General features: G+C 37.7%; 1 protein-coding gene across 2 annotated transcripts in view; it reads right to left on the bottom strand.

Annotated features, from left to right (window-relative positions):
* LRP1B (LDL receptor related protein 1B) overlaps window positions 1-17497 on the bottom strand; it is a 627450-nt gene that overhangs the window by 263535 nt on the left and 346418 nt on the right. For both annotated transcript variants that reach the window (XM_077784902.2, XM_085584138.1), the window contains one exon: window positions 1663-1825. In XM_077784902.2, the coding sequence (XP_077641028.2) occupies window positions 1663-1825 (163 nt within the window). The remainder of the gene's footprint in view (window positions 1-1662; window positions 1826-17497) is intronic.

The raw sequence follows: 17497 nt of genomic DNA, 5'->3' as shown, positions 1-17497 counted from the left end.
ACAACAAAAGACAAAAGAAAGGATCAGGAGATTATTTTAAATAACCAGAATGCTCCTGCGTTATCTGTTTGCATTCTGGATCAAAACCCAATCGAAAACTAACATAACTAATACATACATTGAGGTTGAGCAGTTAAAATATATGTTAGGTATCCAATTAACAGGACAACATACATCAGATAATTAATAAAAATAAAAAAATAAAAACAGTAATAACTGCTGAACTGCAAAACATGCACTCTGATAAACTTTTCCACCACAAAATAAATGGAGATTGCTTAATAAGGATCAAGTGTAAAATTTCATGGTCACTTGTGGCCTTTCCAGCACTTCCCTCTCCCCACACCAGCCACTCTCCACCTTGCACAAGGCACTGACAGGAATGGTTTGTAGCCAGCTGACAACACCTCAAGTCTCTCATTTTTCTGTCCCTCCTCACAAAACCAAGGCTTGGGCACAATTCCTTCATCCCTGACAGATAAGATCAGCTAATGGCAAGTTTTGGATTCATCCAGTAAATCCAGCAAAGAAAATACAATAAAGGCATAGAAAAAAAAGCTGCTGTCAGCAATTTGAATGCTTCGAGTTCTTTTGGATCAGAACTTGCAGAAAATCAATTTCTACATGAATTTTTATTTTTCTTTTAAAACAACTCTGCAGTCAGATCGAGTCAAGCTTACCATCTGCTGCAGAGAGGAGTACAGCTATACTCAAGATCACATTATCAAACTTCTTTGTAAATTTTACATGCAAGCTGTTCCTGTCAGAATTGAAGTCATTGTGATAATGCTTCTTAATATTCGTTCAGGCTTTAAATAAAGACTGACAAAAGTCCACATATGGATGACAAGCTGTTCTACTGTAAATATTTTTGTATTGGTTAAGAAGGGGCTTATGGCAGTTTAGGATATATTCCATCAGGGATTTTGGTTTGAACTACTTATTGACTAATAAAACCAAGATAAAATCCTGGTTCAAAACCATTACAAAATTTAGTTATAAATTATTTTTTCCTATTCCTACTCCTATTTATTTATGCTTTTACATCATTATTGTTTAAAAACTTTTCCCAGAAGGTAGATGTTATAAAATGGAATACATTTAATACTCTGTATTTTAAGCAAGGCTTAATTCCCAATTGGCACTGAAGGATTAATTTCCAATTGGCACCCAATTGCCAATTTGTGGAACAGAAAATGGTAATTTTACCATTACAGTTGATCCCCTTAAAGCACAGTGAAAATTCTTCCACTTTTTTTAATGTAAATAAACTTGGTAAACTCATTTCCAATACTCCTGTAAATGAGGGGATACAGCATAAAAATCCTTCAAAAATTCCTTTTCCACATTCTTTACTAAAAACACAACTTACAGAAAAGCAAACACAGAAGCAAATGTTATGACAAGTAGGGATCAGATTGCTTTCTCAGTTTTGATTCCATTTTGAGAAGTCACAAGGCACACGCTGCAATAATTATTGCAATTAACACAGTTAACTATTTGCTCCAAGTTTATTACACGTTATTGCTTTAGTGTAGCACTATACAAGCAACTTAATACAGCAAAGAAAAACAGTTTTTAAAACATGTGCATGGAACAGATATGTGATGTGCAGTCAGAGACTCCTGTGAAATAAATCCTAGTGCAAAGAAAGAAGCTTACCCTGATGTTGGATCAACAGCAATGGCCCTGGGGTTGCTCAGGTCCAGCTCGATGAGGGTCACACACACTGAGCCATTCTGGCTGCAGACAAAGATCCTGTCACTGACGTGATCCACAAAGTAAAAATTCCCCGTGATCCAGTCCATGGCTATTTGCTGCACATCTGCCAAAAAAATTAAAAAATAAAAAGGAAAAAAGAAAGAAAAAGGAGCTCAGGAGTGCAGTTTCAATCCAAATAAGCGACTGCTGGCTGCTCTGCCAGCAGATGCTTCACTCACTTAAAGAGCTCCAGCTGCTTTGCATCTATTAAAGGGTTTCTAATAAGGAATCCAATGCTCAATACACAAATAGCGGTTGGGAGAATTTTTTTCCTTTTAAGTACAGACATCTGATTGCAACCACAGTGATACACATTTGTTTTGAGCTCTGTTAAATATTTTTAAGTCTGCCATTGTGATTTTTTTATAGTCTCCTCAGAAGCAGCACCACTGAATGATGGTGCACCTGTGAAACAGCTGAAACACTGCTGGTACCAGGTTGCTGGGGGAAGGCAGCTCTGAGGCCACTCACATTCTGGATTTAGTGTTCTAGGATGTCTGCCAGACCCTGGGGATGGGACGTTGGTATAAGCTAAAAGAGTTAGTTGGTTATTTTTGAAGGTGGCTAAAAGCAGATCAGAAATATTCAACAGAAATTAAAAAAAAAAAAAAAAAAAAAAAGTGATATGCACGTCTAAAACCACCCTATCTATTCATTCATTTTAATTTAAAATACTTATTTCTCGTAGTTCTGGGCTATCTGGATGCTGCCAGATTTCTGAAAGTAGCCACAATAAGTAGCATTGAAGTAAATTTTCTGTGATAATATAGGGACATTCACTAACAACCAAGTTTTCCTTCTCAGGACACTGTGTGAACTTTACAGAGCCCTAACACAGCTGCTCACTCTGTTCTTTTCTTTGTGGGATCCTGGAACCACACTCTTTAAGTGCCTTATAAATCCTCCATTTTTCTTATAAATCAGCTGACCTGCCCATACACCATCTTACTGTTACAGTAAGGAAAAGTACAGAGAAATGCAGAGAACATAACATTATCAATGTTATTTAACTAAGATTTCTTTTTTTCCTCTTCTTATTGAAAGTATTGACACTCTGTAGGAAAGAATTAGTTAGTCTTTAATAAAGAATACTGCAATTAATAGAAAAATATAGCCTGTTAAATGTTTTCAATGATCAATATAAATGATTTTTGATTTAAAAATGCTTATTCTATTACAGTGCTTTCAAAATAGTGCTAACGTAAGCTGAGATTCTGTCATGATGAGAGAACCCAGATGTGAAAAAATAGCATTACACAGAGAAGCTGTTGTTTTTTTTGGTTTTTTTTTTTTTTTTGACTTTTAGTGTTCTGTATGCTTATAATCCTTCAGATAGGGGATTTTTAGGTTTGCTTTCCACAATCAAAAAAAAAAAAAAAAATCCTGCCCCTATCACATCCATACTGCACTGGAGAGCAGTGAGTAAACTTGATTGAACAAAAATTGTATTCATTGAGTTTTTGATGATAATTCAGGGCTTATGAGCCTCATACTTAAAACAGACATGGAAGCTCATTTATTGTCCTTCAAAGGGCAGGTAACTTAAATAAGATTTACTCAGTGGAATACCAGGAACACCAACTGTATCTCACCTCAGCCACCCCATTACACAGTTCACTGCTGTCTTCTGTCTCTCCCATTCCTGCCCTTCCACTACTCATTTCCCTTTTAATTCAAAGTGAATATTGTGCCTGATAGGTCCTATTACCAAGATCTGCTGAGCCAGAATAAAGAAATGCTCCATTTAGCCCAATATCCAAACTGCAGAGGAGGCCAGTGTCAGATATGTGAGTATTGATATATTTCAGACAATAGGAAGAAAAGACTTTTTTTTTTTCTCCTCTGTTTTTCCAAGCAAAATATAGGACATGCTTTTAAAAATACCAGAAGAAAACTGTGTGCCTCTGGAAATCAGTAATGGTCAAAGCATTTTCAATGTGCCTTCTTACCATTTTCTGAAGTTAGATTCATGGAATGAAAAATTTATGGTTTACTGATTCAGGAAGACTTTTGAAAATTGCAGATAAGATTCTATGCAACAGAAGCCTTTCAGAAAATATCATTTAAATGGGACAAAAGGCACAAAAGGGATCCAATTTCAAACATTTGTAGAAATAAAACTAGTAATTAAATTCCTTCAATGAGAGCTCTAGAAGATTGCTGTACACTGGGAAGTGGATGAAAAGGAACAAGGTTAAGTAGCAACCTGTTGGAGGAGGGTTTTTTTTTCTTATTGTGTGAAAAATGTACCTATTTTGAGATAAAAGTGATATATACATGAAAGGCACATCGCATACAGGTTATTGCATTTGTTAACATAACAGTACTTACAGTCATAAACAGATATAACAGTTATTTGCTCTGTTCTTTCCTTAGGTTTTGGTAACACATCACAAGAAATTTCACCAAAGAGCTTGAACTTTATGGAAACCAAGAATAATTCCTTCAAGGTCATAGTAGGGATAAGTATTTGCATTACGTAGTTAAAACTGACCTCAACATTCCAGGAAGACTGAGACATCCAGAAGCAATACCACACCATAAACTTTGTGTCAAACAGCATTGGTAGCTGTGACCACTTATTTATCCAAGTTCCCTGCCCAGCAGGATTTGGGAAGGGCATGGAGCTCCCAGCAGCACAGGCTGTTGGAGAAGTTTAGGCTCATTCCAACTGCATTCCTTGTAAAGCTGCTCTTTCCAGAGCATGCCATGCTTCATGACTTTTATCACAGAATTTCCAGAACAAGCAACACAATAATTCACAGTAATTTTCTTCAGAAGAACAGACTGCCAGAGAGATGTCCTGAATCAAGGGTTTAAAGAAACTGAAAGAGTTAAAAGTTTATCTAGATTTACTTAGAGGGGGATAGAAAATTAAGAGTATAGCAAGAAGAAATAAGGGATAGTTCATTATTAGCAGATGGAATAGTTAAGGCTAAGATATAAATCATGTATTTGTCTTCACTGTGTTTAAAGAAGCAGGATAGGATGCTGATCTGATTGTGAAAGAGGACCATGGGGCTGCAATTGGGCCCTGAAACTTGACCTATAGCCAAGGGGTCCAAAGCCTGCCAACAAGGCAAAGTAAAGGGTCACTTTGACCAAGAAGAGCATTGACCCATCTCAGAACCCACTGACCCATTTCAGAACCCACTGACCCATTTGAAGTGAAAGACTGCACAAGCATGAAGGAACTTTGGACTCATTTAAATACATTTCAATATGAAACAAGGGTAAGTGGGGTTAGGTGATGAATATGTATTAGAGGTTTTGGGAATTATATTAATATGTAATATGACTTTTTTAGATCAATAGAGAGCCAGAGCCTCTGATTCTTTGCACATGCCTTTGGAAATTATTTCACTTGTGCCTGGTCTGTAAAAAAGACACCACTTTTCAGCTTTAAGTGGTTGAAGAGTCATCTGTCCATGCTTCTTCCTGCTATGCAAAGAACACTTCCCTCCAAACCAGCTCATCACTGTCCTTAGCAATTCACGTGGGCTCATTTGGCATTTGTGTGTTGGAGGCACCATTGATCTGCTCTGGGGTTTGTCTCTGTTCTGTGCCCCCTGTGTTGGACACATCCACCTTCTCACAGCAGAAGTTTGTAAGAAATTGTCCAGGTCCACTCCCCCACCAAATTAAATTCTACATGAGAAGTCCCCTTAGTTGCAGATTAAGGGTTTTAATCTCCATGGCTTGGAGGTTGGCTGGAGCTGCTGTGAATGGCTCCCCAGCTGTCACACCAGTTACACGCCCTGTAAACCACTGAGGTGAGGCTCTGGTTCAACTGGGGACTCGTAAAATATAGATAAAAATTTTGTACTCAAGAAGTTACTGAATTCATTTCATGCCTACTTCTGGATTCATATATAAGCCCCGCTATGTGCAGATGTCTGGTCCACTCGCATCTTTAAAGTAATTAATCTTTTTTTCTTTCATTTGCAAGGCTTCAGAAGCCTCTAAAAGGAAATGTTTCCCCTTGAAAACACACATATTTATTCTGAGCAATCCTCTCTATAGTTCTGAGAGCTTTTCCTATATTAATAAAAGTTTCCTTGGAGCATTTCTGCCAAATGTGATCATCTTTCCTTTATTACTTTCTAAAAACTAGGATTTCCTCTCAAGGACTTCATAAAGAATAGTTAAGACAGCATATAGGCTAAATTCTGCTCTACTTAATGACATTATGTAGACTGTGGGCACAGCAAAAGTGTGTCTGGAAATGAACTTTTCCTATGTCTTTTAAACACACAGACATTATTAGACCTTTAGAGAAAATAATAATTTCATATAAGAGTGACTAAATCTTCAAAGGGTCCTGGAAATACATGTCTTATGGCCAACCTATAGTTTATGGAAATCAGAGAAAAATAAAATGGCTCTCTTCTTTCACTTTGATTTTCCAACATATATCTTGTATGAATTATTACATTTATTTCCATTTCAAATCCAGACTAGCACAAGACTTCAGATCTTCAGAAGAGAATTCACAAGTGACATCCTTGTATTTCTGTTACTGCTACAATCAGGGATTCTACCTAATATATCTATTAAAATCAGTGTTATATTAATATATTTTGTTTTTCCCAGATGTAGAAACAAAAATTAGCAAGCTTTTTCCTGTTAAAAGCTTCAGTATAAACATTCCTTGTTTTTAATGTATGAACTGATTGGAGCAAACCACTCAGTGGAATACTTGTTTTTGAGAAACTTCTGAATGAAATTTTTCTCCATATATTTCTTGTCAATGATGAAAGTGATAGACAATTTCTCACTATTTTAAGGGAAAGAACTTAGCTTCTACTGCCTTATATAGTCAATTTTTTCTTAGTCTGGACATTACTGCAATGGAAACTTCTTCATATCTGCAGATATAAATCAGTATTGAATTCATATTTAGATTTTCCCCATATTAATATATATTTTAAATATATATATATATTTGAAAGTGCTTAAAACAATATTTGTTTTTCACACAGAAATGCTGGGTTGTTTTTTAGGTATTTTTTTATTTTCCTTGTTTTTCCTTTATTTTGTTGTTTTTCTTTTTCTTTTGCAAAAATTCATCTTAAAGGAAGAATTAGTTTTATTATTTTAAATTATTATTTTTTTTCTATAACCCCTATATCTCCTTTCTGAATGCAATGTCCAAACTGGCACAGCCAGACTTAGTATAATTTATTATCTAGTTAGAAAGAAAAAAAGTGATAAAATTATGTATTTATCAGGGAACAAACAAACTTTATTGCAAAGATAAGCAGAAAGTCACTTGGGGATACTTTTTGCCTCCACTGAGTAAAAAGCCAAGTTTGGAACAAGACAAGGAGTACCAAGTCTTTTTTTTTTTTTTTTTCCTCCAATAGCCAGTGATGGTGAGAGCAGGTAAGAAGTGTTAAAACACATAAATGACAAGCTGTGAAACCCTGCAGCAGCACTGCCTTTGCTGTGCCACTCTTTTGACATTAATGTTCCTAATTAGCAGCCCAGACAGCCTTGTACTGACACTGTGCCTTGGGAAAGTGAAGCTGAAATGGGTTTTCCCTGTGCCTCTTACACTACCAAGAATTTGCCATAATTCTGTCTGTAATGCAACTTAAAAATATGATTTTTATTAAAGATGTCACCATTCAATAAGTCAGACACAGTGGTGTCTCAGCTTTTAACAGCCATGTCCAGAGTGATTATTACATAAGTTGAAAAATCAAGTGAAGAATATCCATCCATCTTTTTCAAATCACTCAACCTCAAATACCTGATTCCTCTGAATTAAATCAGCCTTCAGAGATACTCTTTGTTAGAAGCACAATGCAGAACCTAAAATGCACTAAATTTAAATAAGCACTTTAAAGCATCTAGAATTCAAGTTCCTCAAAAGAAGAGAAAGCTTTTCCTTTTCTTTGTGGAGTAAAAGTATTTCAATTTCAATCAATTTGGTTACTGACAAAAATATCATTGGCATTCTTTCAAACTTGGAGCATAATATACTGCATTAAAAACCTATAAATGTGAACACTGAGAAAATAGCATTTTCTCCAAGCTAAAGAATTTTCAAAAATATAATAATCTAAATATTATGAATACTTAATGAAAGCATCCTGATGGCTCAGAAAGACACAAAGTCTCTCAGCGATGTGGTCCATTCAGGCACTCTGAAATTCAGGCATTCAGCTTCCCAGCAGGTGCAGAAAAGAAAAATTCTGGGCATTTGTTGAGGAGCTGGAACAGATTGTGGCCGCCCCATCCCCAGAAGTGTCCAAGGCAAGGATGGACAGGGCTTGGGACCTGGGACAGTGGATTGAGATGATCCTGGAGGTCTCATTTAACCCAAAGCATTCTGTGATTGCATGATTCTACACAGGCTGAGGTGGAATATTGGGCAGGTACTGAGAGAGAAATGTGAAAGTGTGGCTTTAATAAACTTCTTTCTTCTACTGAGAATCCAAAAAAACCCAATATCAACAACAATGACAACAACAATAACCAGCAATATCCTCCTCTAACAAATTCCTTTACATAGCACTCGGTGGAAATGTGATGATGCCCCAGATATGTTTGTGCCTTTTCCAGGAATTTTACAGCAAGGCAGCAAAATCTGGTCCTAAATTCTTAAGCATCTTTCTTCTCTTACTTTTGTTATAGAATGATTCTATCAGGAAATGCATTGAGCTTCTGGAACAAGCCAGATCTGCATCACAGAGCTGGCTGCAATGCCAGCAGGTTAAAGGAGCAAGGAGAAAGTGTGAAACAATTAAATCAGGGCCTTGTGAGGGGCCCTATCTTTTAATCCTGACTCTTAAGATTTTTACAGAGGGTGAATTTTCTGACATCAAGCTCATGTCAGAAATAAGTAAGAATAGCTAAAACCCATAACATTCCTAATTTCTGCATTGCTGAGTCTCAAACACATTGCCCAGTGATTGCAAACCTGCAATGAGGTCCCAGTGGCCCATGTACATGCTGAACAATAAAGACAGATTTATAGAGGTACACAGCTATAACAGTCTTCTATTTTTTTTCTTTTTAGCTGCACATTCAACAGCTTCTTATAAATCTAGTGAGACTGTAAATCAAACCCAGTTATTTACTTCAAAGCAGTTAAGTCACCCACTGCTAAAATTAAAGCATAATTCAGCTGCAACAGGCATCCCATCAAACACGTGGCCTGAGAGCTGCTGTGGGGACACGGCGTGGCTGTGACATTCCCTTCCTCCAGCACTCCCCAGGACTGCCCCCTGCATGGGTTATGAACCCCATAAACCTTCATCACACAACAATAAAGCCACTTTAAACGTTTTTGCACAGACAGGCTAAGCAGCAGGTGATTACAATGCAAAGTGATGCCAATAAATGTATGGAATTACTTCCACAATGCAAAGTATTTAAGGGAAATGACTTCCAGAGAAAGTTTGAACAGTTTAACAGCAGAGGTAAGCAACAGTGCCTTAAGAAATGCTTTTTGGGGAATAATTGAGAAGTGAATTATGTCTGATAACTCTTAAAAAATGGGTTAGGTAACTCAGGAAAGGAAACTCTGTACTTTTTTTTGTAGAAGGCAACATTTGTCAGAGAACACCCATTCACAGGATCCAGATATGCTGCAGGTTCTTGCAGGCCTAATTTTGTAGGATAATTTCATCTGGTACTCTAGTTGCTCTTAGCAATACGTGGTGTAGACAATATGAAATGCAGGACATGCCATGACCCACTGGTGTAAATCAATCCCAAAAGACATTATTACACTCAGTTTTAACCAGAAGGTAATACTGTTTTAATTGACCACTTATCGACCATATTTAATTTTGTTAAGCAGATGGATTCACATTGGACAAAAAAGTCTTTGTCTTCATCTCAAACATATTAGAGGAAAAGGAGAAAAACAGTTGCAACAAAGAAACAAACAAGCCACATCACAAAAAAGAAAAAAAAAAAAGAAAAAAAAGAACAAAAAATCCCAAAAATTCCCAACTTTATTGCTAAAATAAATAATAAATAATTAAGGACTGCATATGGAGTGCATTTTAAATCCAACTTGAGAATTACAACTTAGACAATATTTTAGACATCCTAAAAATATTCTTACTATTAAAAAATATGACCTGCATGGTTAGCAAACATATACCTCATTTCTTCACACAGTATTATGGAAATAAAAACCTATCATGTACTTTACTAGATAAAAAGCCTTTTTTTTAGGCTTGCCAAGGAAAGAAAAAAAAAAAATGCTTCCTATATTAAGGACACTGATCTATTTTCTTAATCTTTTCCTCTCCCTCTAGCAGAGGGATCATCACACCATGCCATCAGCAGGCTGGCACTCCTGCCAGACTCTGAAACCACTGCTCAGCACCTACAAAAGTCATCTGAGAAAAACAAACAACATCCTTCCTGCCTATCAGTGCTGCAACAGACAATAATAAATACATCCCATGCAAACATTACCTCATCCTCCCTTTCTCCCTCTCTGTCCTTTTCTTTTTTTCACTTTTTCTTCATTCATTATATATTTGAAATATCAAAAAAGTAACCTTTGAGAAAGCTCTTATTCATTATATGTGACCTGACCAACAAAACAGACAACTGCCCAGGTTTAAAATATTGACATTGCTACTGCACTTAAAAATAATAATAAAAAAATTCCTTGTTAACTCATTTCCAACAATGCAAGAAATAAAAATAAAACATGGCTTTAGATTTACACATAAATTATTTTTCTATCCATTTTCAACCAGACATCAAGACACGGCTCTTTTGTTGTTGTTTATTTATTTCTCTCATCACCCCAATAGTGCTGCTATTGGCCTACCTGAGCATTATCTTAAACCAGAATGGCACCATAGATCCCATTAAAAGTCTCATAGATCACTCACACAGCCACTGCTCCCAGAAATATGACTCCAACTCAGTGTGCTTATATGTCAAAACCTGACCTTTGCTTTCAGAAGGATTCCAGCCCTTCCCTTCCCCTGCCCATGTGTGACTCAGATTCAAAGAAAGAAAAATAATTTCTAGCTAGGCAGAAGCCTGGGAAAGAGCTGGAGAAAAATGTAAATAATTCTTTATCTCTCTTGTTATTCACATTGTTTATAGTTAAGTTCTATCACTATGTGTCAAGCACTTTGCACCAATGGTTTGAGTTGTTTTCACTTCAGGACCAATGGAATGGTCCTCACGAAGCTCTGTATAAAAGAGCGGGGTATTTTAAATAAATCAGAGTTTTACTCTCAGCAGCCTTCTGGTCTGGGTCTTCTCATTCCTGTCCTGCCTCGACAGCGACATGTCCACTCTAGGAAGATGTGAGCCCATCATCCCTCCTCTCCACAGCCCCTCAAGTCCCAGGTACCTTCTGCCAATCACTCCCACCTTGTCTACCCCTAGCATTGCAGGTTTTAAACCCCACAGTGTCTCTTATTCTCTGTTATTCACAGAATCACTGGGTTGGAAGAGACCTTCAAGATCATTGAGCCCAACCCAGCCCCAACACCTCAACTCAACCCTGGCACCCAGTGCCACATCCAGGATTTGTTAAACACACCAGGGATGGTGACTCCACCACCTCCCCAGGCAGATCATTCCAGTACTTTATCACCCTTTCTGTGAGAAACTTTTTCCTAATATCCAATCTCTATTTCCCTTGACATATTCTACATGTAAAGAAGAACAGACAAAAACATAGCACATTGCCTTTCTTCCTAAATTGCTGTCCCTTTCATGTAAATAATAAAAACAAATGGTCCCAAACCTTGCGGAGAAGTGCAGAGGAGAGACATGAATCTGCACTGCACCCTCCCAGGTTTCCCTTGTCCTAGCAATAATTTTTACCCATGGAATATTTCCTAGCCTGATGTGAGCTGAGTTCTGTGCTGAGGGATCCCAAAGGCAGCACAGGCTGTGCTGTGACGCTGAGTGCAGCAGGGGCAGAGCCCCGGGTGCTCCTCAGACCCTCCAGCCTGCAGCAGCTCTGCTCTGCAGAATGTGGATCACAGAGCATTCACAGGCTCTCATAAAATACATTTTCTATTATTTCATCTTAGTTGAGTTGCCTTTTCTCAGTGGATTTCTTCCTGAAGGTAATGGAGGGGTTATGACTGTTTAAAACAAATTTCAGTTCTGCAACTAGTTGTACAGACTCAGTGACACAATATAATCTCTGAAGAGCCTTAAAAAGAAAATACATATTTTCAGGATATGCACAACTAGAAGGGAAAAGGCACTAAGAGAAAAGGCACTAATCTTTTATAACATGTTATACTTATCTCCTTATATATCAATAGAAAAAAACTCTCCCTGATTAAAAATATGATAATGCATTTAAGTTAAAGAGCAATAAATGACATTCAAGACAAGTCCAAAATTGCCAAAAAGAGTGAGTGAGCTCGGAACTGTCAGTTGTGGCACAGATCCCCACACACTCCTCAATCAGCTCATTATTTTTGCTCACACAATGTGACAGAAATGTAATGGAATTACACATACACAGAGAGCCCAAACTTTGTCCCCAGCTCAGAACTGTCACAGTGAGTGCCTGGCCCAGCACACTGAGTGGCAGCTGCTGGGTGACATGCTGATGACACTCAGGGCATCAATTTTATGCAAGTAAAGTGACCCTTTGCAGATCCTGTCCTTATCATTTCATTGCTTACAATGAACAAAGAAAATCAGATTTTGCCTTTAGCAAAAGTGATCTACTTCGGATAGAACATTTGTTGCATGTAATTTGTCAGTTTTATAAATATGCTTCACTCAACTATTAAAAATGTACAAGTAAAAACAAGATTTATTTTTTAACTCAGCTGACAAATTGTGAAAAGGACAAACTTTTTTGTTACATTTTATTTATTTCCATGATGCTGAAACAGTTCATAATGTTTTCAGCATTTCAAGTTTACTCCAAATCTGAAGTCACAAGAAAGTTCTAAATCAAATTTGCTTCTTTCCAATTAGAAACCCACAATTTTATGTATTGAGAACAAAACCAATATTTCCTATGGTCTGGAGATATTACTTGTTGAGCCAGTCATTGCTTCTTCCAGCCAAAGAAGTTAAAAACTGAAAAAAGTAATCCTATGCTAAATCCCCACAATCAGATGATGGTTTTAATTTGTCATGTCTATCACAATCTAAATAATAATCACACTATTGCAAAATATGCAATTCATCTTTTTGTAAGGGCTCCTGATAAAGTGATAAGGAAAGAACAAGTCCTTTATTTATTCTGACACACACACTTTTTGGCGTGTCTGCCAAAAACTCCAGCCCAGCACAGAAATACCCAGGCTGCTGTGAGTACAGAAAGCAGATTAGGCAAGAGCTTAAGGTGCTGTAGCAGCTGGTTTTAATTTTATCACATATGTAGCTTCTATTTCAGATTTGCTTCCATTAATGCAGTTATTCATTGTTATTCCTTTCTGAAAAGCATGCTCTCTATTTACCCTTTTTCCTTTCAGTAGAACAAAGCATCAGATCAAAACCCGAGTTTCAAAACAGCAATTTCCAGAGGCTACAAGTTTGATCAGGAGTTGCATGTTTGTGATTTTAGTCTATGAATCTTGTCATTGCATAAGACATACAGACAGACCTTTTTCTCTTTTATTTTTCTTTTGCTGCTGTTTCCCCAGGATGCACAGCAGGTGGAATGTGGTTCAGCTGTGCCATTCCCTGGGGGTCACTTCCCTGCAGACTCAGATCTCTGTGCAGCACAGAGAATTCCTAACCCTGCTCAAGCCCATTGCTGACTGTTCCCTCATGGCTTTAGCCACTGACAAATCTCTCTCTGGGATGGACTTTGGTCTGCAATTGCTCAGGTGCTTCCTTTTTATACCTGAACATGGTTCCAGTTATGATGCTGGATGTAAACAAACCGTATTTTGGAGTTTATAGTTTTTATGTCCCCTTTGCTCCTATAAAGGCAAAAGTACTTTCAAAGAAGACACAGACTTTTTAAAGTTTCCTGTAATGTTGGTCAGGAAAAGTCTTCTGGATGCAGAAGAACTCATTTAATGACACAACCCAAACTGCATTATAAAATGAAAAAAAGCCCAAAACCAAGAATTCTTGACTTCTTCACTTGACTTTAGTAGAGTGTTTTAGGACTATAATGAAGTCTGAATTAAATATTTGCATTAATAAATAAATATCTGTGTGGCAAATTTGCTGTCAATTAGTCTAAATGAAGCAAACTTGGTTAGCAATCTATTTGAGTTGCATTTACAAAGATATTTTACCACTCAAGAAGACAACCACTGGCTAAATCATAAAAGATGTGAAATTTATAGGCACAGTAGAAAAGTACCAGTGGAAAGCGAAAAAAGTTATGCACATGTAATTAGCATATTGAAATATACTGAAATATTAATAATTTCTTTATTGCCATTAAGAAAGTCTCCACAAGTGCATTTGAAGCCTCAATTCCATAAATAACTTTACTGAAATGGGCAGCTTAAAAGTGTTTGTCTCTTATTAATCTCCTATATATCTCCCCAGTGGAAGAAAGGCAGAAGACAAGCTCCTATGGATACTGAGAAAATGTGGAATAATTCCAAGAACAGTTCCAGTGGCTACTGAGTAAAGAACAAAATAAAGCCAACGTGGTGCATGTGAATGTTAAAGTTCTATGGAAAAATGTGAGTCCAATCCCATAAAAGATGCAATAATTAATGCCACTTTTCAGGAAAAAATAAATTACTTGTGAATATGTTTTTGTTTAACCAATACTTCACTACTGTTGTATATGAAGATATAAGTGCCATTGTAAAATATTCACTACAAAACTGTAATTTGCATTAGGAAAAACCTAGTTATCTACATATTACATCTCTATAGTCCCCAGAATTATTTTGTTCACCCTTAAAGGCCCTGTTAACAAAAGCAAAATGCTACTGTTTTACCAGAAACATAATAATTCAATTTAACAGTGATGAAGAGTCCCTCAGAATTATGAGTGATAAAGATAAATTTACGTGGTTGCTGGTACTTCGGCAGAAAGTCCTTTTTTCTTTACAAAACCCTCCTGCTGCTGTGGGAGTTTGCTTACTTGCTCTTGTATTTCCTCCCTGGTGCAAGAGCTTTTCTACCCAGAATGGGTTGGGATGTAAAGAAGATATGAAATCATCCAGTCATACCCTACTTTAGGATAACAACAATTCTGGAATTAAGAAGAAAGTCCAAAAATTGTGAGCTAATAAATTGAGAAAACAGGGAAAAGGGAATGTGACAACTCAACACTGACAATTTTTTGTCTCTTTGCAGAGAGAGCATTCAGGGGACTCATCCAGGCAGAGTCTAAGAGTTTAGAGAAGGGGAAAAAATACAAAACAAAACAAAATCAATCAAAAATTTGCACTGAGAAATGCCATTGAGATAAGGCTTTTTATTTCCTGTGCTCAGTCTGAGATGTAACTGTCCAGGATATAACTACTGAAGAATAAATAAAGAAGAATAAATACCATGCCAGCTTTGCTAGGAACAGAAGACAGACCCAGGGTTTTGACCAATGTCAATGCAAGATCAATTGTGGAAGCTGGATGAGTAACAAAGCTTGAAAAATAGTAACATCACATCCCTGAACAGCTGAAAAAATCCATTTGTGGCAATTAACAGTCAGTTAATAAGTTGCTGTGGTGTCAAAAAGGATTAAGTGCAGATCACTTAGCTTTGGAGGGAAATGCCACCAGGTCAGGCTCTCTGCCATGGGAGCTTGTGCCTCAAAGTGACACAACACAATGTTGTGGTGACAATGCTCAAACCAGTAGAGCAATTCTCAAGCCAGATGAAGTCTGTACCCAAAAGATGCAGCAAAAGCAGATAAATCCATCACAACTAATATTTAGAACCCCCTGAAGAAGGAAGACCCTCTTAGGGTTTCAGCTATACAGGTTATATCTTAACTTCTGTGCAAACACTATCAAGAATTGATGTATAGACTTGATTATATTAATATTATTCATTAAATATATATATATATAATAAATATGCAGTACACAGCACAAAGGATGATACCCAAGTGATTGTGCTTGCTGGAGCAGAAAGGTTGATTGAAGAGATATGACCTAGCCTTATCCTTCCACTTACCCTGACAACCATCAAAAAGGCTGTGCAGAAACAATAATCAGCAAAGACAAGGAGTAAAGAGAGGAGCACACTGGTCAAAGGATGTTTCTGTACAGGCCTAAGTCTCTAAAGGAATCTTACAAGGGATAGAAAAACTCTCTGAAAAAGAACAATTATCAGATAGCACCATTTCCTGCACTAAATAAAAATTCATGGTTCTGTCTAGACCACTTAAGAATGAGATGTTGACACTATTAAAAAAAAAAAAAAAAAAAAATTAAAACCTAAAGCCAAAAAGCAAGAAATCCCACCTTTGGACAAAGCAAGAAAGTCCATTATCCTAAAACCAGCATTTGATCAGTCCTCTCAGAAATGCAAGGACAGCAATGCAAGATCAGCCAGAGCTTGAGAAGTCCTCACACAGGAAAAGTATTGTGTGATACTCCCTTAGGAACTCTTCTCACTCCCATTTGGGCCCCATGACTGATTCAGGTGCTCTGAACACAACTAAGGAACGATGTGAGGTATAAAAGACCTTTGAGATGAAACCTTCTCCTTTCTGTGCATCTTGGAGGCACATGGGCTGTCTATCACAGGAGGAAAAGCAAACCCACATTCTACAACAGTGTGACAGCTCCTAGTGCCTGTCTGGAGGCAAGTTTGGGGCAGACTATGTAGGAATAAACACATTCCCCCAGATCTTCTCAGTTTTGCTCCTGGCAGAGTAAGCCAAACTTTGCTCTGATTTGCCATGAATATTCATGGCAATTCACAGGAATTGCTGACAGGAACATCATCTCCAGTTCTTGGTGTTTCCTTCAGTGACTGAGCCTCGTCAATGCCAAGGGAAATGACTGCAGCCACTCTGAACACAGCAGTGCTTATGGATAATCACTGCTGAGAAGTGATTTAGGTCAGGAGGTGGGGGAGCCATTAGGGGGACCAAAATCAGGGAAGGAAACAGTAATGTACCCAAACAGACACTCCTGGATTGTGATCAAATTCCCTGGGCTTGCTGCCTGATGTTCTTCACTGCTCTCACATCGAGAAAGTGGGAGATCCCAAAAGCCAGCCTGGATTGTGCCCAGCAGGTCAAGTAGAAGGTTCTGGGTCTTACAAACAGAGATGCAAATCCCGCACCCTCTAGAGACTCCAGGCCCTCCATAACCACTCCCTGCTCCCAGCCTTGGCAGGTAAAAACTGAATTACTACAGAAGAAACAAGATGTTTCTTCTAATCCAGAGTGGTCCTGTCCAAACACAGCTGCCAAGAGGAAAGTCTGTGGCCCTTCCCAGGTGAGGTGTAATCAATTGTGGGCACAAAGCACAGGTGGCAAAGCTGAACACAGGCACTGCAGCATTGCTTGTGGTGTGCTGAGATAACAGAGTGCCAAGAAAACCTGAATCAAATGTCAGCCGAGCAGAAAATATCATGCATCATCATTGAAGCATCATCCCAGAAGAGATTTTGTTATATTCTGTAGAAGAATAGCAGCTAAAGCCCAGGTTGTGCTGCCTAGTGCTGGTTTGTAGAGCATGAAAGGTGCTTGTAATGATGAAGACACAAAATGCCTCCTAAAATGAGGAAGAAGGAGATTCTTGCATCCAGAGGATGCTGCTCTCGCCACCTCTCAGCTCACACACACAAAAGCATTCATGTAAGATTGCACATCATGGTTTTGAAAGGG

This window comes from Lonchura striata, chromosome 7, assembly GCF_050655825.1.
Source record: "Lonchura striata isolate lonStrDom1 chromosome 7, ASM5065582v1, whole genome shotgun sequence".
Taxonomy (NCBI): Eukaryota; Metazoa; Chordata; class Aves; order Passeriformes; family Estrildidae; genus Lonchura; species Lonchura striata.
Note: the sequence above shows the minus strand (reverse complement) of the source record. Positions and strands in the feature narration are given on the sequence as shown.